Below are 24773 nucleotides of genomic sequence, written 5' to 3' on the forward strand. Positions count from 1 at the left end.
TCTCTCTCTCTCTCTCTCTCTCTCTCTCTCTCTCTCTCTCTCAGGCTGGAATGCAGTGGCGCAATCTTGGCTCACTGCAACCTCCTCCACCCAGGCTCAAGAGATTGTCATGCCTCAGCCTCCCAAGCAGCTGGGATTACAAGCATGTGCCACCCCACCTGGCTAATTTTTGTATTTTTAGTAGAGATGGGGTTTCGTTATGTTGGCCAGGCTGGTCTCAAACTTCTAACCTCAAGCGATCCTCCCACCTCATCCTCCCAAAGTGTTGGGATTCCAAGTGTGAGCCACTGCGCCCGACCTATTTATTTTTAAGAGACAAGGCCTTCCTCCGTTGCCCTGGCTAAAGTGCAGAGTGTAATGGTGTGATAACAGGGACTACAAGCTTGTGCCACCATGCTGGCTAATTTTTTAAATTTTTTTTTTGGTAGAGGTAAGATCTCGCTATGTTGCCCAGGCTGGTCTTGAACTCCTGGCCTCCAGCAATGGTCCCACCTCAGCCTCCCAAGTCGCTAGGACTAAAGGCATGTGACACTGTTCCTGGCCAATGCCATTTTTTGACAGGCATGAAGGGCAGCTCTGACAACAGTGTATCAGCTGTCCCCAGCTTTGATTAATATTTAATCAAATTAAATACATTTGATTTAAATATATTTAGGCCCCTGGGTTTGCCTTTGTGTTAAACTTGTTAAAAACAGATTCTTTAAAAAGTAAAACGTGGCCGGGCGCCGTGGCTCAAGCCTGTAATCCCAGCACTTTGGGAGGCCGAGACGGGCGGATCACGAGGTCAGGAGATCGAGACCATCCTGGCTAACACGGTGAAACCTTGTCTCTACTAAAAATACAAAAAACTAGCCGGGCGAGGTGGCGGCGCCTGTAGTCCCAGCTACTCGGGAGGCTGAGGCAGGAGAATGGCGTGAACCCGGGAGGCAGAGCTTGCAGTGAGCTGAGATCTGGCCACTGCACTCCAGCTGGGGCGACAAAGCCAGACTCTGTCTCAAAAAAACAAAAAAGTAAAACGTATACCTTGCAAAAAAAAAAAAAAAAAAGAGGGAGAGGGAGAGGGTGAAGATAAAATATAAAATGCCCTGTGATTCTTCTAGCAAGATTGTTTTGGCTGTTTTCTTAGAAATGTGTGATGCCCGAAGAAATGCTTGCAGACCCCAGCTCTGAGCTGCAGGCCCACATGGGTAAAGAAACACAGGCTTTGGCTAAGCACAGTGGCTCATCCCTGTAATCCCAGCTACTCAGGAGACTGAGGCAGGAGAATCATTTGAGCCCAGGACTTTGAGGCTGCCATGACATATGATCATGCCACTGCACTTCAGCCTGGGCAACAGAGTGAGATCGTGTTTCTTAAAAAAAAAAAAAAAAAAAAAAAGAGAGGCTCATTATGGAAAAAATGGAAATGTAGAAAAACTGAAATAAGGCCGGGCGCGGTAGCTCACGCCTGTAATCCCAGCACTTTGGGAGGCCAAGACGGGCGGATCACGAGGTCAGGAGATCGAGACCATCCTGGCTAACACGGTGAAACCCCGTCTCTACTAAAAAATACAAAAAACTAGCCGGGTGAGGTGGCGGGCGCCTATAGTCCCAGCTACTCGGGAGGCTGAGGCAGGAGAATGGTGTCAACCCGGGAGGCGGAGCTTGCAGTGAGCTGAGATCCGGCCACTGCACTCCAGCCTGGGTGACAGAGCGAGACTCCGTCTCAAAAAAAAAAAAAAAGGAAAACTGAAATAAGTCTGGGCAATATGGAGAAAACCCCATCTCTACAAACAATACAAAAAATTAGCTGGGTGTGGTGGTGTATGCCTATAGTCCCAGCACTCCAGAGGATCACCAGAGCCCAGGAGGTCAAGGCTGAAGTGGGCTGCAATCATGCCACTGCACTCCAGCCTGGGTGACAGAGTAAGACCATTTCAAAAAAACTAAAAAGAAAGGAAAAACTGAAACATAGAAAGGAATGGGAAAATCCAACAAAGTCTACCTACTTTGCAACTGCCACCATTAACACTGGTATATATCTTCATTTTGCTCTCTAAATTAGAAGTCAGAGGAAATAAGGCTGTGATCACAGCACACACTCTACTTCTTCCATTTCCTACTATAGCACACCATCCTGCTCCAATCTCAAATTCCTCACATACGCTGCTTTTTAAATCCACATGACTTTGGATGTACCAATGGTGCTAAAAGCTCATGGAGTCCACAGGGCTAGCCTTTTTCCTTTAAAAACAAAAAAGGAATAATGTTTAGTTCATTAGAACTAAAATAACCTAAATAAATCAACAAGGGGCACTGGTTAAATAAATGACAGGCCATCCACAAGGAAGATGGGGCAGCCCTGAAAAGTTGAAATTTTAGACAAGCAATCATATACAATGTTAAAGGAAAAACAAAAGGGCAGGATATAAAACTATATCTACAGTGTGGTTCTACTTACATCGAAATACATTTGAATTAAAAATTGTTAGAAAGGCCGGGTGCGGTACCTCACACCTGTAATCCCAGCACTTCGGGAGGCCAAGGCAAGCAGATCACCTGAGGTCAGGAGTTCAAGACCAGCCTGGTCAACATGACGAAAACCCGTCTCTACTAAAAATACAAAAAATTAGCCGGGCATGGTAGCGGGCACCTGTAATCCCAGTCAGTCACTTGGGAAGCTGAGACAGGAGAATCGCTTGAACCCAGGAAGCGAATGTTGCAGTGGGCCAAGATCGTGCCACTGCACTCCAGCCTGGACGACAGAGTTAGACTTCATCTCAAATAATAAAAAAAAAATTGTGGCCAGGAGCGGTGGCTGAAGCCTGTAATCCCAGCACTTTGGGAGGCCGAGACGGGTGGATCACAAGGTCAGGAGATCGAGACCATCCTGGCTAATACGGCGAAACCCCGTCTCTACTAAAAAAAAAAAAAAACACAAAAAATGAGCCGGGCGAGGTGGCGGCGCCTGTGGTCCCAGCTACTCGGGAGGCTGAGGCGGGAGAATGGCGGGAACCCGGGAGGCGGAGCTTGCAGTGAGCTGAGATGCGGCCACTGCACTCCAGCCTGGGCGACAGAGCAAGACTCTGTCTCTTTTTTTTTTTTTGAGACGGAGTCTCACTCTGTCGCCCAGGCTGGAGTGCAGTGGCCGGATCTCAGCTCACTGCAAGCTCCGCCTCCCGGGTTCACGCCATTCTCCGGCCTCAGCCTCCCGAGTAGCTGGGACTACAGGCGCCCGCCACCTCGCCCGGCTAGTTTTTTGTATTTCTTAATAGAGACGGGGTTTCATTGTGTTAGCCAGGATGGTTTCGATCTCCTGACCTCGTGATCCGCCCGTCTCGGCCTCCCAAAGTGCTGGGATTACAGGCTTGAGCCACCGCGCCCGGCCAGCGAGACTCTGTCTCAAAAAAAAAAATTGTTAGACAAACATATCGGGCCAGGAGCAGCGGCTCACACCTGTAATCCTAATGCTTTGGGAGGCCAAGGTAGGAGGATCACTTGAACCCAGAAGTTTGAAACCAGCCTGGGCAACATAGTGAGACCCCATCTCTCCACAAAATTTAAAAATTAGCTGGGCATGGCAGTGGACATCTGTAGTCCCAGTTACTCAAGGGGCTGAGGTGGGAGGATAGCTTGAGTCCGGGAATTCAAGGCTGCAGTGAGCTATGATGGTGCTACCGCACTGCAGCCTCGGTGACAGAGTGAGATCCTGCCTCTGAAATAAAACAGGCCCAGCGCGGTGGCTCATGGTTGTAATCCCAGCACTTTGGGAGGCAGAGGCGCGTAGATCACCTGAGGCCAGCAGTTTAAGACCAGCCTGGTCAACATGGTGAAACCCTGCCTCTATTAAAATACAAAAAAATGGCCAGGTTCAGTGGCTTATGCCTGTAATCCTAGCACTCTGTGAGTCCGAGGTGGGAGGATCAACCTGAGGCCAGGAGTTCAAGACCAGCCTGGGCCAACATGGTGAAACCCCATCTCTACTTAAATACAAAAAATAGCCGGGCATGATGGTGGGTTCCTGTAATCCCAGCTGCTTGGGAGGCTAAGCAGAAGAATCGCTTGAGCCCAAGAGGCGGAGGTCACAGTGAGCCGAGATCACAGCACTGCACTCAAGCCTGGGCAGCTAAGTGAGACTCTGTCTCAAAACAAACAAACAAACAAAAAAATAGCCGGGCATGGTGGCACACACTGGTAATCCCAGCTACTCCAGAGGTTGAGCAGGAGAATCACTTGAACCCAACAGGTGGAGGTTGTAGTGAGCTGAGATGGTGCCACGACACTCCAGTCTTTGTGACAGAGCAAGACTCATCTCAAAAATAAATAAATTAAATTAAATAGAAAAACACCTCAACACTCAACCAGCGCTTATCTCTGGGTTGCAGAGTTACGAGTGACTTTGGTTTTTTGTTTACCTCTCCTCTACTTCCTGGATTTCCTACCATGTACGTGAATTACCTTTAAAGTTTAAAAAAAGGAGTAGAAGTAATTTTATATGAAAGAGGAGGTTCAATGTTGACACTAAACAACCAGGACATTCTGGGCACCCCTCAGAGAACTTCACTCAGGAGGGACCAGGAAGAGGTGGGGACAAGGAAAGACAAGAAATCACATTCAGGCTGTAGAGTACAGTGAAAGGCTCCTACCTGAAAACCACTGGTAACAAATACTGGGAGATAAAAATGCTGGTTCTTGGCCAGGCGCAGTGGCTCACACCTGTAATCCCAGCACTTTGGGAGGCCAAGATGGGTGGATCACCTGAGGTCGGGAGTTTGAGACCAGCCTGACCAACATAGAGAAACCCAGTCTCTACTAAAAATACTAAATTAGCCAGGCATGGCGGCGCATGCCTGTAATCCCAGTTACCTGGGAGGCTGAGGCAGGAGAATCGCTTGAACCTGGGAGGCAGAGGTTGTGGTGAGCTGAGATTGCGCCACTGCACTCCAGCCTGGGCAACAAAAAGAAAAGAAAAAAGAAAAGGCAAGAGCTGCTGGGTGCAGTGGCTCACACCTGTAATCCCTTTGGGAGGCCAAGGTGGGAGGATCACTTGAGTCTAAGAGATCGGGACCAACCTGGGCAACATAACAATACCTCATCTCTACAAAAAATAGAAAAAATTAGCCAGGCATGGTGGCATGTGCCTGTGGTCCCAGCTACTTGGGAGGCTGAGGCAGGAGAACTGCTAAAGCCCAAAAGTTCAAGGCTTCAGTGAGCCATGATCCCACCACTGCACTCCGGTCTGGGTGACAGAACAAAACCCCGTCTCGAAGAAAAAAAAAAAAAAGAAAAGGAAAGGTTAGAACTGGGACAAGGCCTTGGGGAAGGTTGACACACACTATATTCCAGACCACAGAGGAAGGGGCCTGCATCTCAGATTATCAACCTCCAGCCAAAAAATCTTGGATCTGGTCATCCTCATCATAACACCAACCCTTGATCAAAACCCTTGGTGCCATCAGTGTTTCTCAGGACAGGCAAGAGGAAACCCTTGCTGAGCTACCATCCACCTCCCATCCACTAAGGGACAGCCCCTTTGGTACAGCAGCTCAGGCTGGCCCTCCACATATGGGCTGTCTCCCCTTTCTGCTCTCTGCTGGGCAGGCCTTTCTCTGCTTCCTCAGTGGCCGGCTCCACCTGGGCTTTCAGGATGCAAAGCTTCTCTGTGGCCTTACTGTGGCCACGGGGCCTGGGAACACACTGCCTTGTGTTATCTTCCAGGAGCTCTGGGGTGGCACCCACATCCCTTTGCTAGTAGTTTGTGACTCCATAAGGGCAGAGTTTTGTTTTTTTTTGTTTTGTTTTTTTTTGAGACAGTCTCACTCTGTGGCCCAGGGTAGTGTGCAGTGGCACGATCTCAACTCACTGTAACTTCTGCCTCCCAGATCTCAGAGATTCTCGTGCCTCAGCCTCCTGAGCAGCTGGGACCACAGGCAAGTACCACAATGCCCAGCTAATTTTTTGTATTTTTTAGTAGAGGCGGGGTTTCACTATGTTGGCAAATATGGTCTCAAACTCCTGGCCTCTAGTGATCCTCTGCCTCAGCCTCCCCAAGGCTAGGATTACAGGTGTGAGGCAGCACATCTGGACTCAACGCAGAGATCTTTACACTGTTATACCCCTGCCCTCTGCACCACACCACAGCTGGCTGACAGTAAGTAACTGCTGAGTGGATGAGCTGGCAGGCTGTCCTCTGGGCTCCCACGTATTCCTCATTTCTCTCTTGCCACAGTGAGCCTCCCAAGGGCATCTGGGTCATTCCTTGGATCATCAGGCTATGGCTGGGTGCAAGCACATGCTGACTGCCCTCACAAGCCAAACCCTGTGATGGTGACCCTCAAAGACTCCCATTCAGGCCCCATCCAGGCCCCAGGAGGCACTTACTCGCCAGGATGTGGGGGCTGAGGGGTGGCCACCTGATTCTGCTTGGCTTTCTGTTCCATTTTGGCTTCAATTTCCCGTTTCTTCTGAGCGATGAGTTCTTCCTGGTGAAGGATGTTCATGTTCATTTTTCCAGATTTAGGGGGAGCAACCCCAAACCACCGGTTAGCCTTTCCTGGGAAGGGAAAAGGAGTACGTCAGAAATCACCTTCACTCCATAAACACCCCAAGAAGCTGTGACAGGCCAGAGAGCAACTGATGTTCAGATTAATTTATACATTTATTGGTTCATTGATTCAGCAAACACGTAACAGAGAGAGAGCGCAGGTCTCTGCCCACGTGGGACTTGCTTCGGGCTGGGAAGACAATAGACCCAAAACAAAAGAGTAACTTTCGGGCCAGCGTGGAGGCTCATGCCTGTAATCCCAGCACTTTGGGAGGCAAGGGCAGGTGGATCACCTGAGGTCAGGAGATCGAGAACAGCCTGGCCAACATGGTGAAACCCTGTCTCCACTAAAAATACAAAAATTAGCTGGGCATGGTGACCTGTGCCCATAACCCCAGCTACTAGGTAGGCCGAGGCAGGAGAATTGCTTGAACCAGGGAGGCAAAGGTTGCAGTGAGCTGAGATGGTGCCACTGCACTCTAGCCTGGCAACAGAGCAAGACTCCGTCTCAAAAAAAAAAAAAAAAAAAGTAACTGCACAATATTGTAAGAGCTCTGCTGGAAACCAAAAAATGGTGAAAAATAGTAACAGGAGAGTACATATGCAGGTAGGGCACCCAGAAAATAAACACTAGAGGAAGAGGTATTTAAACCAGAAAAAACAAATAAGAAGCCAGCATCATGAAAAGCCAAAAGGGAGATATCTGGGCACAAGGAGCATATGCGAAAGCTCAGGGCAGGAAGAAGGCTGGTACATCCAAGGAGCAGCATGTTTAGAGGAGCCTGCTCCAAGGACAGAGAGAGGCAGGGCATGTCAGAGCATCGGTGACTTTATTTTTTTATTTTTTATTTTTTTGAGATGGAGTCTCGCTCTGTCGCCCAGGCTGGAGTGCAGTTGCGCGATCTCTGCTCACTGCAAGCTCTGCCTCCCGGGTTCACGCCATTCTCCTGACTCAGCCTCCCGAGTAGCTGGGACTACAGGCGCCCGCCACCATGTCTGGCTAATTTTTTGTTTGTTTGTTTGTTTGTTTGTTTTTTAGTAGAGATGGGGTTTCATCGTGTTAGCCAGGATGGTCTCGATCTCCTGAACTCGTGATCTGCCCACCTCGGCCTCCCAAAGTGTTGGGATTACAGGCATGCGCCTGGCCCTGTGCTTTATTATAAGGGCTTTGGGGAGTGATGGAGAAGCACTAAGATGAAGAATGACAAGATTCATTGGGTCTTTTTTTTGAAACAGAGTCCGGCTCTGTTTCCCAGGCTGGAGTGCAGTGGTGTGATCTCGGCTCACTGCAGCCTCCGCCTCCCTGGCTCAAGCAATCCTCCCACCTCAGTCTCCTGAATAGCTGGGATTACAGGCATGCACCACCTCACTTGGCTAATTTTTAAATTTTTTCATAGAGATGAGGTCTTCCTATAGTGCCCAGGCTGGTCTCAAACATTCTTTCCACCTTGGCCTCCCAAAGTGATGGGATTTACAGGCATGAGCCACTGTGCCCCAGTGGCTTTTTTTTTTTTTGAGGTAGAGTCTTACTCTGTCAGCCAATATGGAGTGCAGTGGCCCCATCGCGGCTCACTGCAACCTCCACCTCCCAGGTTCAAGTGATTCTCCTGCCTCAGCCTCCTGAGTAGCTGGGATTACAGGTACTCACCACCACGCCTGGCAAATCTTTATATTTTCAGTAGAGTTAGGGTTTCTCCATGTTGTCCAGGCTTGTCTCGAACTCCTGTCCTCAAGGGAGCCTCCCATTTAAGTCTCTCAAAGATCTGGGATTACAGGCGTGAGCCACCGAACCCAGCCTTCTTTTTTTTTTGAGATGAACTCTTGCTCTTTTCCCCCAGGCTAGAGTGCCATGGCACGATCTCGGCTCACTGCAACCTCCACCTCTCAAGTTCCAGCGAATCTCCTGCCTCAGCCTCCCGAGTAGCTGGGATTACAGGCATCTGCCACCACGCTTGTCTAATTTTTTTGTATTTTTAGTAAAGATGGGATTTCACCGTGTTGGCCAGGCTGGTCTCAAACTTCTGACCTCAAGTGATCCACCCACCTCGGCCTCCCAAAGTGCTGGGATTACAGGCATGAGCCACAGCACCCGGCCGCCTTTTTTGTTTGTTTGTTTTTTGAGACGGGGTCTCACTGAGTTGCCCAGGCCAGAGGGCAGTTGCATGATCACAGCTCACTGTATCCTCAAACTCCTGGGCTCTAGAGATTCTCCCACCTCAGCACCTGAGTACCTAGGACTACAGGCACACTCCACCAGGCCTAGCTATTTATTTTAGTTTTTGTAGAGACAGGTTTTTGCTATGTTGCCCAGGCTAGTCTTGAACTCCTGTCCTCAAGGGAGCCTCCCATTTAAGCCTCCCAAAGCGCTGAGATTTTAGGTGTGGATCACCACACCTAGCCAATATCCACAGGGTCTTTTTATTTTCATCCTGGCTACTAGGTAATCATTTCGGCCAGAGAATCCATAGGCAACAAGACCAGGGAGGCTCACTGGCTCCAAGCAACAGACAATGACGTCTTCAGACGAGGGTGATAGCATTGAGACAGGGAAGACACCTCAGAGGTTCCCCATGGGACTCAGAATAAAATCCAAATTTTAGAAGTCTGAGCTGGGCATGGTGATTCACATCTGTAATTCCAGCACTTTGGGAGGCTGAAGCAGGCAAATCACTTGAAGTCAGGAGTTCGAGACCAGCCTAGCCAACAGGGTGAAACCCCGTCTCTACTAAAAATACAAAAAAAAAGAAAAAAAAATTGGCCAGGTGCGGTGGCGGGCACCTGTAATCCCAGCTACTCAGGAGGCTGAGGCAGGAGAATGGCTTGTACCCGGCAGGTAGAAGTTGCAGAGAGCCGACATCGTGCCACTGCACTTCAGCCTGCGAGACAGAGCGAAACTCCGCTTCAGAAAAAAAGAATTCTAAAAGGCCATTTTCAAGGCCCTGCCAGATGGTTCCCCTCCCTTCTGCTTCATCCTTGACATTCTTCAAAAGGACAAGCCCATCCTACCAGGGCCTCTGCATTTACTGGCCCCCCTCTGTGTGGAAAGCTCCACCCTCCAGGGATTCCCAGAGCTGGCATTCACTGTCTCAACTGAAATGTCTTCTACTTAAAAGCGCCCTTCCTTGGGCCAGGTGTGGTGGCTCACACCTTGACGTAATCCCAGCACTTTAAGAGGCTGAGGTGGGAGGATCGCTTGAGCCTAGGAGTTCCAGACCTGCATGGGAAACGTGGCAACACAAAAAAAATACACAAATTCGCTGTGTGTGGTGGCACGCACCTGTGGTCCCAGCTACTTGGGAGGCTGAGGTGGGAGGATCACCTGAACCCAGGGAGCCACAGTGAGCCGTGATTGTGCTACTGCGCTACAGCCTGGGCAACAAAGTGAGACCCTGTCTCAAAAAAAAAAAAAAGAAAGAAACAAAAGGTCTTTCCTGACTACCCTGTATCAGGAGCCTCCACTCTCCACCTCACATCATACGTAAGTCTTTGTAAATATTTTCTTATTAATGCACTGACTCCCCAGTAGAAAGCAACCTCCAGAAAAGTAGGGCCCTGCTTCGGTCACCGCTGCAGGCGTAGCGCCTAGCACAGTGCCTGGCACACAGTGAGCACGCCCTAAGTATTTGCTGATGGATAAATGCATTCTATTCTGGGAAAGTAGAAAAGCCAAGGTTTGCAGCAAAGTGAGGGTCAAAAGACGCGGGAAAGTGTGTCAAGGGAGCCTCAAAGCACTTCGGAAAAGCAGCTTTTTCAGAAAGCGGGACACAAACCAGAGGGCAGCTGCCACGAGAAGTGGGGTGCAGGGACAGCCCAAGGTTGCGCTGTATTGGGGAACGGAGGTTGGAGCAGCCCTGAAGGCGGTTGTTTTGGAAACGGGAGGCAGGGCTGAGCCGGGTGGCGGCCTCTACGGAGATCCGTGCGTCCTCAGCAAACCAGGCGGGGGCGGCCAGCAACCTGGGTCTGGGGTCTCGAGAAACCAAGAGGTGCAGAAGCCGAAGCTTTGGGCTGCCCCGGGCTGAAGCGAGGGATCCACGGGTCGCAATAAGACGGACCCGAGGAGTAAGGGGAGACACCTAGCCCCAGGGACCCAGGCAGGCGCCTGAGGGGAGGCGGGGGCTGTTACCTGCAACATCCCGGTTGTCCATCTTGAGACTCATCCAATCCCACAATGCTCCGGCACCACTTAAGGGGCCTTGTTATAGTGTGCATCGCCTGATGGGAGATGTAGTCCGCCTCGGTCAGACTCTCCCTATTCCTGCGTGGACGACTGGGTTTTTTACCTCCAGAAACGAAAGCCTCATCCTATCGGCGATGCCTAAGTCCCAGTCATGATAACCAGACGGCGTCGCCCTTTTTACACCTTCCCGGAGCGGCGGTCATCCCAAATACAAACTACATGTTCCAGGATGCTTTGGGCGGCAGATCTCGCGGAAGCCGCGAGAGAGCCCGACCCCGCCTCGCGCGCCTGCTTCCGCCTCCCTGTGGCGGCGGCTTGTTGTTGTGGAGGCCAAAATGGCGGCTCAGGCGGCGGCGGCGGCGCAGGCGGCGGCGGCGCAGGCTGCGCAGGCCGAGGCGGCCGACTCTTGGTACCTGGCGCTTCTGGGCTTCGCTGAGCACTTCCGCACTTCCAGTCCGCCCAAAATCCGCCTGTGCGTGCACTGCTTGCAGGCCGTGTTCCCCTTCAAGCCGCCCCAGCGCATCGAGGCCCGTACACACCTGCAACTGGGCTCCGTTCTCTATCACCACACCAAGAACAGCGAGCAGGCGCGCAGCCACCTGGAGAAGGCGGTGAGCGCGGGCCGGGCCGCGAGGGAGGAGTCGCGGGCTCCTTGCAAGACCTGGGCTGACGGGTCGCGACCGCGACGGGCGGGGGCCGCTCCTCGGCGACCTGGGGGCGCGACCTCCGTCAAAGCCACAGGACCCCCGCCCGCCTCTGCCGGACCCTAAAGCCACCAGCCTCTCAGGGGACACGAAGGCCTCGCCCCCCACGCCTTACTTCCCGTCTCTGATGACAGGGCTCCAGGAGCCCCGTCACTTTAGTCTAAAAGTTGCTTGTTCTTGGGAGCAACAGGATCCGCAAATCGTCTGGTTTTCAGGAGGATCCTACCTGTTGGTGGCGATGGGGACATCACAGGGTCCTGAAGCTACTAGCTCCTCCTGGTTCAGCTTCGGGAGCATCAAGCCCCAAACGCTTCCACCTAAAGTGACTTGGGGTAGGGGTTGGCGGAGGCGAGACCCCTGGCATTCCCCCGGGAATCGGAAGTCTGGTCTCTCAGGAACCTGGAAGGGCATCCTCCTCCTTGGACGTGGAAGTTTGGGACTCGTGGTTTCTGGAGGGTCTCGTGCACCCATCAATAATGCCTGGTGTCATACGAGGGAAGCTGAGACCCAGAGTCTGGAGTTGGTCATTTGAGGTCTATGAGGAGGAGAAACAGGGGTTCTGGATTCCAGGACCCGCTTTTCAGTTTCAGTATTAGGGGATTTCGCAGCTCCTACTTTTTCTGTATCCACTGGGTCTACCATCTACTAGTCCATCCTCTTCCGAGTGAGTCCCTCCCCTGACCCAACCTGACTTGTGTCATCTTGGTGCCTCAAAGAATGCGGGAGAGTGGCCCTTTTTTTTTTTTTTTTTTTTTTTTGAGACGGAGTCTCGCTCTGTCGCTCAGGCTGGAGTGCAGTGGCACGATCTCGGCTCACTGCAACCTCCGCCTCCCGAAGTCACGCCATTCTCCCGCCTCAGCCTCCAGAGTAACTGGGACTCACCCTCAGCTAGTAACAAGTTGCCTTGAGGAACAGATCAAATCTTTGTTTCGCAGACTGAAAAGTTGGAAGGAGACTTTATTTTATTTATTTGTTTATTTTGAGAGGGAATTTCGCTCTTGTTGCCCAGGCTGTAGCTCAATGGCAGGATCTCAGCTCACTGCAACCTCCGTCTCCCGGGTTCAGGTGATTCTCCTGCTTCAGGTTCCAGAGTAGCTGAGATTACAGGCTCCTGCCACCACACCCAACTAATTTTTTTTTTTTTTTTTTTTTTTTTTTTTGAGACGGAGTCTTGCTCTGTCACCCAGGCTGAAGTGCAGTGGCGCGACCTCGGCCCACTGCAACCTCTGCCTCCTGGGTTCGAGTGACTCTTCTGCCTCAGCCTCCCAAGTAGCTGGGACTACAGGTGTGCGCCACCACGCCTGGCTAATTTTTGTATTTTTGGTAGAGATAGGGTTTCACAATATTGGCCAGGCTGGTCTTGAACTCCTGACCTTGTGATCCACTTGCCTTGGCCTCCCAAAGTGCTAAGATTGCAGACATGAGCGATCGCGCCCAGCCCTAGATGATTTTTTTCTTTTTTTTTTTTTTTTTTTTGAGACGGTGTCCCGCTCTGTCACCAGGCTGGAGTGTAGTGGCGCAGTCTTGGCTCACTACAACTTCTGTCTCATGGGTTCAAGCGATTCTGCTGCCTCAGCCTCCCAAGTAGCTGGGATTACAGGCATATGCCACCTCATCTCACTAATTTTTGTATTTTTAGTAGAGATGGGGTTTCACCATTTAGTCAGGCTGGTTTCGAACTCCTGACCTCAAGTGATCCGCCCATCTTGTCCTCCCAAAGTGCTAGGATTATAGGTGTAAGCCGCCACATCTGGCCAGGTTTGTTTGTTTGTTTATTTTGAGACAGGGTCTCGCTCCATCACCCAGGCTGGGGTGCACTGGCATGATCTCGGCTCACTGCAGCCTTGACCTCCTGGGCTCAAGCAGTCCTCCCATCTCAGCCTCCTGAGTAGCTGGGACCACAGGTACCCACCACCACAGCCAGCTAATTTTTGTGTTTTTTGTAAAGACAAGGTCTTGAACTCCTGAGCTCAAGCCATCCACCTGCTTCAGCCTCCCAAAGTGCTGGAACCGCAGGCTTGAGCCATTGTGCCCAGCCTGGAAGGTGACTTTAGTCCTCACTTGATCAACTGCCTTGTTTCAGAAAGGAGGCATTATACGCCCAGAGAGATAAAGTGATTTGCCCAAGGCTGCACAACAAGTTATTGATAAAACTGAGCCCAAACTCCAGCTCAGTGATAACCAGGTTACATGCCAAGATCATTATTGTTTTGGTGAAGTTTTTTTTTCTTTGATTCATTCAACAGATTTTGTTCAGCTCATGCAGGCTGCCAAGCCCTATTTTTGGTGCTGGGGGATCAGCAATGGCTGTAATAGTTTCTGCCCATGTAAGCCTGGGTTTTCGTGAGGAAGACAAATGATAAGCATATGGTAAGAGGTTAGGCAGTGATGGAAGAACCATGAGAAGTGGACCAGGGAGAAGGGATGGAGTTGACGTGGAGCTATTTTTGGCAGAGGTGGTGAGAGAGTCTCTATTTGTGGGAGTGACATTTGAGCAGAGGCCTGAATGGGTGGGGCAGGGAGCCTGGAGAACCACTCAGGGGATCAGGTTGATTTCAAGGAGTGCCCAAGCTGTCAGGGACTGGCAGATGGTATCAGGGTCTCTCCAGGGTCATGATGAGGCTGAGATCAAATGAGACACCAGGCTTTATTGACTGGGAGGGGTCTGGTGGCCCAGCATCTCCAGTGGATGTTTGGTTCCGAAACTCTCCTTTCTCTCCATGAACAACTCCCACCGCCTGCCTTACCTTGTCTCCCAGGGCTGTTCAGCCTGTTTCTGGCAGTGGCTAATAGTCACTGTGTGTACCGTTGTATTTCGCCCACTCAGCCCTGTCTAGGAGAAGCAGTCATGCTGCAAATTGCTCGCTTTACCACTTGGGTTTTGGACCCATAATTTAAACCCTTCTTGTGAAGTGCCTTTGCTCTGTTTAATGGAACTTTGAATCTTGAAGGGTCTTCCGCTGAGCCACATGGTGCCCTCTGTAGCTCACACCAACTTTATGCCTGGGAATCCCGTTCTTTTTGTCAGTTGCATCCAAACTGAGAATTTTTCCAGCTTTTAGTTAAAGTGATGTTTTCTATACGGTTTTCCTTCCACCAACATTTGCGAATTCTTTTTGTGTTACAACTTAATTGTGCTTTCTTTCATCTTCATTCTTTATTAATTGCTCATTTTTTCCCAATCAGGGAGCTATCAACTTTTATTCTTTCCTTCCCCTGAGCTACTTAATAAAGAATCATGATATGTTATCTGCTTCGAAGTGGTTTGCTGGGCCGGGCGCGGTGGCTCACGCCTGTAATCCCAGCACTTTGGGAGGCTGAGGCAGGCATATCATGAGGTCAGGAGATCGAGACCATCCTGGCTAACATGGTGAAACCCCATCTCTACTAAAAATGCAAAAAATTAGCCGGGTGTGGTGGTGGGCACCTGTAGTCCCAGCTGCTAGGGAGGCTGAGGCAGGAGAATGGCGTGAACCCGGGAGGCAGAGCTTGCAGTGAGCCGAGATTGTGCCACTGCACTCCAGCCTGGGCAACAGAGCGAGACTCCACATCAAAAAAAAAAGAAGTGGTTTGCTGGTTTCTAGTTCTGAAAAGCAAATGGCTGAAGAGATTCCAGTATCTTCTCTGAGAGACAACCCAGTGTAACAGTATTTTGCAGTATTTTGTGACTTTTCTCCTTGCTCATTCTTTCTGCTGTTCTTTTTATTTTTATTGTTACTTTTATTTTATTTTATTTATTTATTTTTTGAGATGGAGTCTTGCTCTGTCACCCAGGATCTGGAGTGCAATGGCGCAGTCTTGGCTCACTGCAACCTCCGCCTCCTGGGTTCAAACGAGTCTCCTGCCTCAGCCTTCCGAGCAACGGGGATTACAGGCGCCCACCACCACGCCCAGCTAATTTTTGTACTTTTAGTGAAGATGGGGTTTCACCATGTTGGTCAGGCTGGCCTCGAACTCCTAATGTCAGGTGATCCACCTGCCTTGGCCTCCCAAAGTGCTGGGATTACAGGCGTGAGCCACCACGCCCAGCCTGTTTTATTTTTTATTTTTTTGAGAATGTGTTTCGCTCCTATTACCCAGGCTGGAGTACAGTGGCGTGATTTCAGCTCACTGCAAACTCTACCTCCTGGGTTCAAACGATTCTCCTACCACAGCCTCCTGAGTAGCTAGGATTACAGGCATGTGCCACCACGCCCGGCTAATTTTGTATTTTTAGTAGAGATGAGGTTTCATCATGTTGCTCAGGCTGGTCTCGAAATCCTGACCTCAGGTGATCTGCCCGCCTCAGCCTCCCAAAGTGCTGGGATTACAGGCTTGAGCCACTGCGCCCAGCCTTATTTTTATTTTTTTGAGACAGACTCTCGCTCTGTCACCCAGGCTAGAGTGCAGTTGGTGCAGCCTCAGCTCACTGTAACCTCCACCTCCCAGGTTCAGGTGATTCTTGTGCCTCAGCCTCCTGAGTAGCTGGGATTACAGGCATGTGCCACCATGCCCAGCTAATTTTTGTATTTTTGGTAGAGACAGGGTTTCACCACGTTGGCCAGGCTGGTCTCAAAGTGACCTGAAGGGATCCACCCGCCTTGGCCTCCCAAAGTGCTGGGATTACAGGCGTGCCACCACACCCGGCGTCTCTCTGCTCTTCTTTACTGAAGTAATTTTCTCTAACATAAGTGCTTAGGTAAAACCTATTACTGGGTCGGGTGCGGTGGCTCACACCTGTAATCCCAGCACTTTGGGAGGCTGAGGCGGGCAGATCACAAGGTCAGGAGATCAAAACCATCCTGGCCAACATGGAGAAACCCCGTCTCTACTAAAATACAAAAAATTAGCCAGGTGTGATGGTGCACGCCTGTAATCCCAGCCACTTGGGAGGCTGAGGCAGGGGAATTCCTTGAACCCGGGAGGTGGGGGTTGCAGTGAGCTGAGATCGCGCCACTGCACTCCAGCCTGGCAACAGAGCAAGACTCTGTCCCCCCCAAAAAAAAAAAAAAACCTATCATTGGCCACCGAACTCAGTGCTACATCCAGCTTTCCTATTGTTTTCACCGTCTTTTGCTTTCTCTCAGAGACCCCAGCCTCCTTGGTCATCGCATTTTTATTTAAGGTTATTTTTCTTGTATCTGCTTCTGTCAATTTCTAATGGTCTCCTCAACTGCATTTTTTTTTTTTTTTTTTTTTTTTTTTTTTGAGACAGAGTCTCACTCTGTTGCCCAGGCTGGAGTGCAATGGCACGATCTCAAATCTTTGTAACCTCCGCCCTGTGAGTTCAAATGATCCTCCCACCTCAGCCTCCTGAGTAGCTGGGACTATAGGTGTGTGTCACCACGCCTGGCCCTCAACTGCATTTTAAGTCATCTAGAAAGATATATAATATACTTACTCGTCTGTTTCATCAAGTCAACTAACTTTGAAAGAATCATCCATTAATTGTCCCCATCAGGCCGAGTGTGGTGGCTCACACCTGCAATCCCAGGACTTTGTGAGGCCAAAGTGGGCAGATTGCTTAAGCCCAGGAGTTCAAGATCAGCCTGGGCAACATAGCAAAACCCTATCTCTACCAAATATATATATATATATACACATATATATACACATACACACACACACGCGCACAAATTATCCAGGCCTGGTGGCACATGACTGTGGTCCCAGCTACTGAGGACGCTAAGGCAAGACGATTACTTGATCCCAGGAAGTTGAGGCTACAGTGAGCTGTGATCGTGCCACTGCATTCCACCCTGGACAGCAGACCGAGACCCTGTCTCAAAACTTTAAGAAAAAATCCCCATCAGAGTCAAAGAGGGTGTGTCTTCCTTTCCTCAGCAGCTTTTTAAAAATTTAATTGTATTTATTTTTATATTTTCTATAGAGCTAGGGTCTCAATATGTTGCCCAGGCTAGTCTTAAACTCTGGGCCTCAAGCAATCACCTGCCTCGGCCTCCTGAAGTGCTGGAATTACAGGTGTGAGCCACCACACACAGCCTCCCCAGCAACTTTTTTTTTTGAGACGGAGTCTTGCTCTTTGGCCCAGGCTGTACTGCAGTGGTGCTATCTCAGCTCATTGCAAGCTCCGCCTCCCGGGTTCACACCGTTCTGCCTCAGCCTCTCTAGTAACTGGGACTACAGGCACCCGCTACCGCGCCCAGCTAATTTTTTGTGTTTTTAGTAGAGATGGGGTTTCACCGTGTTAGTCAGGATGGTCTCCATCTCCTGACCTCGTGATCTGCCCGCCTCAGCCTCCCAAAGTGTTGGAATTACAGGCGTGAGCCACTGTGCCCAGCCATTTTTTTTTTTTTTTTTCCAGGTGGACTCTCACTCTGTTGCCCAGGCTGGAGTGCAGTGGTGCAGTCTCAGCTCATTAAAACCTCTGCCTCTCAGGTTCAGGCTATTCTCCTGCCTCAGCCTCCAAAACAACTGGGATTACAGGTGCCCACCACCATGCCAGGCTAATTTTTTCTGCTTTTATTAGAGATGGGTTTTCACTATGTTGGCCACGCTAGTCTGGAACTCCTCAGCAGCGTTTTGGGGGTCACAGTAGTTGGTGTCTCAGTGACTCTTGCCTCTGTGGGGCCTCAGAACACCTGCCGGCCACCTTGTTCCCTGGGTCTGCTCAGCACATCCTGGAGCTGTTACAGTGCATGGCAGGACACTTTGCCTGAAAGCCTTCCTTCTCTGAGTATGGTTTTGGCAGAGATGTGGTGTGTTTTGGCTACTCTGGGACTCCCCTAAGTAAATGGTTGATGACTCTAAGCGTTGTCCCTTTATTTAGAAATTTCTTGGCTAGAGAATTCACAGTGACCATCCTGGGCACTACCCTGCCTCTACAAAAAATTTGAAAATTAGTGGGCCCGTGGTGGCTCACACCTGTAGTCCTAGCTACTTGGGAAGCTGAGGCGTGAGGATGACTTGAGCCCAGAAGGTTGAGGCATCAGTGAGCCGTGTTCCTGCCACTGCAATCCAGTCTGGGTGACAGACAGAGACCCTGTCTCAAAAAAAAAAAAAAAGATTTTTGCAATGCCATTTGCATAGATTCTGCCGGGTTGTGTTCTTCTGTATTTTGCTTTCCTCTTAATCTCTCTCTTACTGTACACCCATCCCTGTGAGTTTTCAGTCTTCTCCTCTCTTCCAGGTCCTACGGCTTTTGTCTTATTTTCCTGCCTGTCTTTTAAGCAGACAGATCCCTCTTGATCATTTGGACTTCTGCTGTTGAATCAAGAGAATGTACCTGCATATCCATTTCCCCCTTAACTTTCTTACTTTTGATCTCAGTCCCCTTTATCCGTTGGCCTGGGAAGTGCATCATCATTCTTAGGTTTTCCTGATTTGAAAGCCACCCAGGACTAAATGCCGCCTCTCTGGAAGAACTTACTATTTTCTGTAATCCAGGCAGTCATTCTTTGAACAGTGGTGTTTTCGGACTGCGTGTGCCATGCATGCTTTCTCTGTGTCAATGCCATGCATGCTTTATCTGTGGTTGGACCAGGGCTGCTTTTTAATGGTGATTTTGCTCATCTGACTTAGAAAGCAGCTCCAGACTGTGCTGGTCAGATACTTAATTCTGCATCCAGGTTTAGCCTGAGCATCTATGGTTCACCTTCTCAGCAAGTGATTAAATGCTTCCTTTTGTTTTAAGACCCAGTAGGGCTCAGTCTGAGCCTGTCCTCATCAGGCCCAGCGTGAGCAGTTCTTTCATTCTTCAGGATCACAACTATGTCCTGCTAAATTCCATATCCCATCTGCAGGGAGCAGAGACTTGTACAGAGCTGGCCGTTAAGCAGTTTCATGAAGTGATCTGTGTTTCCTCCTGTTTTTGTTTCTATTTCCTTCCCTCTCATTCTGAGTCACCTCTGACTTCAGGATGTGAAATCTGTTTAGGAACCGTCACCTCATGGCTCTACCAGCTGGTCCCTTCCTCTCCCACCCCAGTTCTTCTACTTAGTGATTGCCAGATACTGTAGTATCATTGGCACCTTCTACATGCCAGGCCCTGCATTGGTGCTTCACAGAGCAAGGTCTCCCTGGATCCTCAACAAATTAACAGGGTAAGGCCCACCTCAGACTCACCTGTGGTGACACCCAGCCACTGCAGGAAAATGTGCTTAGGCACAGTCACACAGCAGCAAGAGGCCAGGGAAGCTGCTAAATGCTGTGCTTCCATCCCAGAGGAGTTGCAAGCAACAGGGTAGTTAAAAAAAAAAACAACTGAATTTGGGCCAGGCGTGGTGGCTCATGCCTCTTATCCCAGCACTTCGGGAGGCGAAGGCGGGAGGATCACTTGATCCCAGGAGTTTGAGACCAGCCTGGGCAGCATAGCAAGACCCTGTCTCTACCAAAAAAAAAAAAAAAAATTAGCCACACATGCCTATAGTCCCAGCTACTTGGGAGGCTGAAGCAGGAGGAGCGCTTGAGCCTAGGAGTTCAAGGTTACAGTGACCCATGATTGCACCACTGCATTCCAGCCTGGGTGACAAAAACCCTGTCTTTTTAATTTTTTAATTTTTATTTTTTTTTATTTTTTGAGATAAAGTCTCACTCTGTCACCCAGGCTGGAGTGCAGTGGCATGATGTCAGCTCCCTGCAACCTCTGCTTCCTGGGCTTATGTGGTTCTTTTGCCTCAGCCTCCGGAGTAGCTGATGTGACAGGCACACACCACCATGCCCAGCTAATTTTTGCATATTTTGTAGATATGGGGTTTTGCCATGTTGCCTAGGTTGGTCTCAAACTCCTGAGCTCAAGCAGTCCACCTGTCTTGGCCTCCCGAAGTGCTGGGATTAAGGCGTGAGCCACTGCTCCCAGCCAGCCCTGTCTCTTATAAAAACAAAACAACAGGCCAGGCGTAGTAGCTCATGCCTGTAATCCCAGCACTTTGGGAGGCTGAGGCGGTAGTATCTCCTGAGACCATGCTGGTCTCAAACTCATTTAGATTTCTAAATCTCATTTAGATTTTGTAGAGATAGCAAGACCCCCATCTCTACAAAAAAGTTAAAAAATTAGTTGGGCCTGCCAGGCGCCGTGGCTCATGCCTGTGATCCCAGCACTTTGGGAAACCAAGGCGGGTGCATCACCAGAGGTCAGGAGTTCGAGACCAGCCTGACCAACATAGAGAAACCCCGTCTCTACCAAAAATACAAAATTAGCCGGGCATGGTGGCGCGTGCCCTGTAATCTCAGCTACTCGGGAGGCTGAGGCAGGAGAATCGCTGAAACCGGGAGCCGGAGGTTGCCGTGAGCCAAGATTGCGCCATTGCACTTCAGCCTGGGCAATAAGAGCGAAAGTCTGTCTCAAAAAAAAAAAAAAAAAAAAATTAGAGGCCAGTCGCGGTGGCTCACGCCTGTAATTCCAGCACTTTGGAAGGCCAAGGCCAAGGCCAGTGGATCACGAGGTCAGGAGATCGAGACCATCCTGGCTAACACGGTGAAACCCCATTTCTACTAAAAAATACAAAACATTAGCCGGGCGAGGTGGCGGGCGCCTGTAGTCCCAGCTACTCGGGAGGCTGAGGCAGGAGAATGGCGTGAACCTGGGAGATGAAGCTTGCAGTGAGCCGAAATTGTCTCGCTGCACTCCAGCGTGGGCAACAGAGCAAGGCTCTGTCTCAAAAAAAGAAAAAAAATCACGTAGATGAGGTAGCAAACTTGGGTAAGGCATTCTACATCCTTAATTTGTGAGTTGGATATATTTTTCCGATTTCCAAATATATGCTAAAAGTCATACAGAGGGCTGGTTGAGGTGGCTCACAACTGTAATCCCAGTGCTTTGGAAAGCTGAGATGGGAGATGGGAGGATCACTTGAACCCGGAAGTTCAAGACCAGCCTGTGCATCATAGCAAGACCTTCCCTGTCTCTGCAAAAAAAAAAAAAAGTCTAACAAAGATACAAAAGTGAAGTCATTTAGTAGGTGTCAGATTAATGGCCCTGGGGAAGTGACTGGTTCACCCTGACACCAGGCCCGTCCTGCCCCTCAGGAATGTGTATCCTCATGCAGAGAGATCCAGGTGTCACCAATGTCGCAATGAAGAAGTAGTGGCATTTAAAGACAGGGAGAAATCCCATGCCATTTAGGGCTTTGTGTCTGAAAGGCATACCGTTCTATGGCCATTTGCACTTATACAGAAGCCCTCACTTTCCTCTAATGAACTCTAGTCATTATCCAAGTGGATAAAGCCATTGTTCGTTCAGCATGTTTCCCGAGCACCTACTGGATGTCAGCCTGCTGCAGGCATTGCAGCCACAACTTTAAGGTCAATCATCATGGGACTTTTTTTCCTAAGAGTCAGGTTCTTTCCTTGTTGCCCAGGCTGGAGTGTAGCAGTGCGATCATAGCTCACTGTAGCCCCAAACTCCTGGGCTCAAGTGATCCTCCCACCTCAGCCTCCCAAGTAACTGGCACTACAGCATGCATCACCAAGCCTGGCTGATTTTTTTTTTTTTTTTTTTTTTTTTTTTTGAGACAGAGTCTCGCTCTGCCGCCCAGGCTGGAGTGCAGTGGCCGGATCTCAGCTCACTGCAGGCTCCGCCTCCCGGGTTCACGCAATTCTCCTGCCTCAGCCTCCCCAGTAGCTGGGACTACAGGCGCCCGCCACCTCGCCCGGCTAGTTTTTTTTGTATTTTTTAGTAGAGACGGGGTTTCACCGTCTCAACCAGGATGGTCTCGATCTCCTGACCTCGTGATCCGCCCGCCTCGGCCTCCCAAAGTGCTGGGATTACAGGCTTGAGCCACCGCGCCCGGCCTTTTTTTTTTTTTTAAAGAGGCAGGATCTTGCTATGTTGCCCAGGCTGGTCACAAAAAGAGGGGCTTTATCTAATGTCCTCTGTATGTATTTAAAGTGGGCAATAAAGATACCTGGGAAACGGATGTTAAAAACCCTGGGATGTAATTTCCCAAGTGCCTTAGAGCATTGCTAACTCACAGTGGACCCACACCTTGAACCCAGTCCTCTGGCTCCCAGTCAGCGCTCCTGACACCCACTGACGCTAGTGGACAAGGCCTTCCACAAGAGAAGGCTTGTGTTTGGAGCCTTTGGGCATGTTACTTCCCAGTTCACCAGGGTTCACTGAGAGCCTCACCTTCCTCCGGGGAAATGGGATCCTCTCTGTCTAGCCCTCGCATGGACGGACGGAGCTGGCAGAGAGGCGAGCCCGTTAGCAGCAGGCATATCTGGCTTGCAAAGAAGAGATGTCTCGGCCAGCCACGGTGGCTCACGCCTGTAATCCCAGCACTTTGGGAGGCCAAGGCAAGTGGATCACCTGAGGTCGGGAGTTTGAGACCAGCCTGACCAACATAGAGAAACCCCGTCTCTACTGAAAATACAAAAATTAGCCGGGCATGGTGGCACATGCCTGTAATCCCAGCTACTCGGGAGGCTGAGGCAGGAGAATCACTTGAACCTGGGAAGCAGAGGTTGCGGTGAGCCGAGCATCCCATTGCACTCCAGCATGGGCAACAAGAGCAAAACTCCATCTCAAAAAAAAAAAAAAAGAAGAAGAGATGTCCATGGGGTCAGGAGAAATGAGGTCCAGTCCAACTGTGTGCTGAATAGATTGAGGTTAGCCATATAATGGCCCCAAACGGGGAAGGGACACAAAGCTGTTGCTGGCCAAGCGTGGTGTCCAACGCCTGTAATCCCAGCACCTTTCAAGGCCAAGATAGGAGAATCACTCAAGCCTAGGAAATCGAGGCCAGCCTGGGCAGCATAGCCAGACCCCATCTCTACAAAAAATTTAAAATATTAGCCAGATATGGTGGTGTGCACCAGTAGTCCCAGCTACTCAGGAGGCTGAGGTGGGAGGATCACTTGAGCCCAGGAGGTCAAGGCTGCAGTGAACTATGATCATGCTGCTGCACTCCAACCTGGACAACACAGTGAGACTATGTCAAAAAAAAAAAAAAGAAAAGCTGTTGCTATAAGGAGACATTGTTGGACCCACACAGGCCTGAGCTCGGTGACATAGGCCAAAGTTTTGTAGAAGAGGGTGCAGTGTTCTGAGGCATGAAGTGACTGGACATATCCTCTTGAAGTCTACCCGCCACGGACGTGCCTGTGTGGGCTGTCGTCAGCTCTGGGGAGAGCATCCCATGGCCACAGACTGGAAAGGAAAGCTTCTCCGCCCGAAGGGAGGTGAGGGAATTCACCTGTTGACTGGTCATCTTGCTTACCTCTGCTGGGATGCAGTGACACACAGAAATGAGGCCAGCTTTGTCACAGGTGCCAGGCTCAGCTGCAGATGCCAGGTTTGCACCTTACTCAGCCAGGCTGGGGCTGCTGTTTATGCGTGGCAGTGCTCTCTGTCCTCCCTGGACTGTGTCTGAAGAGCTTCCCTTTGCTAGCCCCATGGTGCCCGAACCACAGAACCACCAAATCTCAGGGTTCGGGGAGACCTCAGCCCGGCTCTAGTACAGCTCCTTTGTCACGGCCCCCTCTCTCATATGTGATTGGCCATCCCTTCCAGTTGGTGGCCTTCCAGAGCTTCTCGTGTTGGACCCGGCTTCTCAGCAGCTTCTGTGGAAAAAAAGCCCCCAACTTCTGCTCCTCTCTCACATCACACACATTCCCACTGTCCCCCCACACAGCCTCTGGCTGAGGCGCCTCGCCTCTGGGGCCGCACTTTTGATGGCAGGTGCTGGCCCCACCACTCTGAGGACCCTGAGCCCCTCCTATCCCTGCCACAAGAGGGGACCACAGGAAGCAGACGCTTGGGCTGGCAGAGGGCCTGTAATCTGAGCTCCTGCGTGTGGGTGCGTGTGTGTCAGGAGCCCGGGGCTTGGGCTCTCTCCCACAGCTGTCCTCCTGGCCCCCCTGTGTCTTGGCAGTAGCTGCTCTCGATGCAGCTCTGTGCTTTCCCAGCACCTGTGACATTCCCAGCTGCTATTCATCCTTGCCCTAGAGATCTCCAGCCCCAAGGCTGCCCCCAGCCGTGGATCTCCGGGCCTCACTGGCTCCTCCACACTCCCTTCGTGAATTTTCTGCTGCATACAGGATGGTCTGAAATGCCCATCTGGTCAGGTGCTTTCATTTCCCAGCCCTGACTGAGTCAGCCTCCAGGGGTGACACCAGGGCATTCTGACCCTCAGCCAGGAGTGGCCGCTGTTGCCACATGAGTGGCAGAGACCTTCGGGCTTCAGCCTGACCTTCCTGGCCCTCTGTGCCTTTTTCATGTGCTCTTCAGTGCCTGGAGCACCTCCTGCTCCCCCTTTGCCTAGAGAACTGGCCCCTCACTTCCCATACTTTGCCACACATGCTGCCCTGCCCCGTGTGGTCCTCCCACAGAGCGTGATGAGTTAGGGTCTTCTGCTCTGCTCCAGATCCACCTTCCAGCAACCACCAAGGCTCTTGTCAGGCGCAGGTTGCTCTGAATGTGTGTGGCACA

General features: G+C 50.6%; 2 protein-coding genes across 10 annotated transcripts in view; one reads left to right on the forward strand and one right to left on the reverse strand.

Moving 5' to 3' along the window:
- The window catches only part of SUGP1 (SURP and G-patch domain containing 1), a 47164-nt gene extending 35900 nt beyond the window's left edge, over positions 1 to 11264 (reverse strand). For all 5 annotated transcript variants that reach the window (XR_012428595.1, XR_012428597.1, XR_012428596.1 and 2 more), the window contains exons 1-2: positions 10647 to 11264; positions 6361 to 6532 (exon numbers count right to left, since the gene is read on the reverse strand). Coding sequence is in view for 2 of the 5 variants with exons in the window: in XM_005588537.5 (XP_005588594.3) it covers positions 6361 to 6532; positions 10647 to 10680 (206 nt within the window). In the remaining 3 variants the exon portion in view is untranslated. The remainder of the gene's footprint in view (positions 1 to 6360; positions 6533 to 10646) is intronic.
- The window catches only part of MAU2 (MAU2 sister chromatid cohesion factor), a 37340-nt gene continuing 23584 nt past the window's right edge, over positions 11018 to 24773 (forward strand). For all 5 annotated transcript variants that reach the window (XR_006694432.3, XR_286528.5, XM_005588538.5 and 2 more), the window contains exon 1: positions 11018 to 11311. Coding sequence is in view for 3 of the 5 variants with exons in the window: in XM_005588538.5 (XP_005588595.1) it covers positions 11036 to 11311 (276 nt within the window). In the remaining 2 variants the exon portion in view is untranslated. The remainder of the gene's footprint in view (positions 11312 to 24773) is intronic.

This window comes from Macaca fascicularis, chromosome 19, assembly GCF_037993035.2.
Source record: "Macaca fascicularis isolate 582-1 chromosome 19, T2T-MFA8v1.1".
Lineage (NCBI taxonomy): Eukaryota > Metazoa > Chordata > Mammalia > Primates > Cercopithecidae > Macaca > Macaca fascicularis.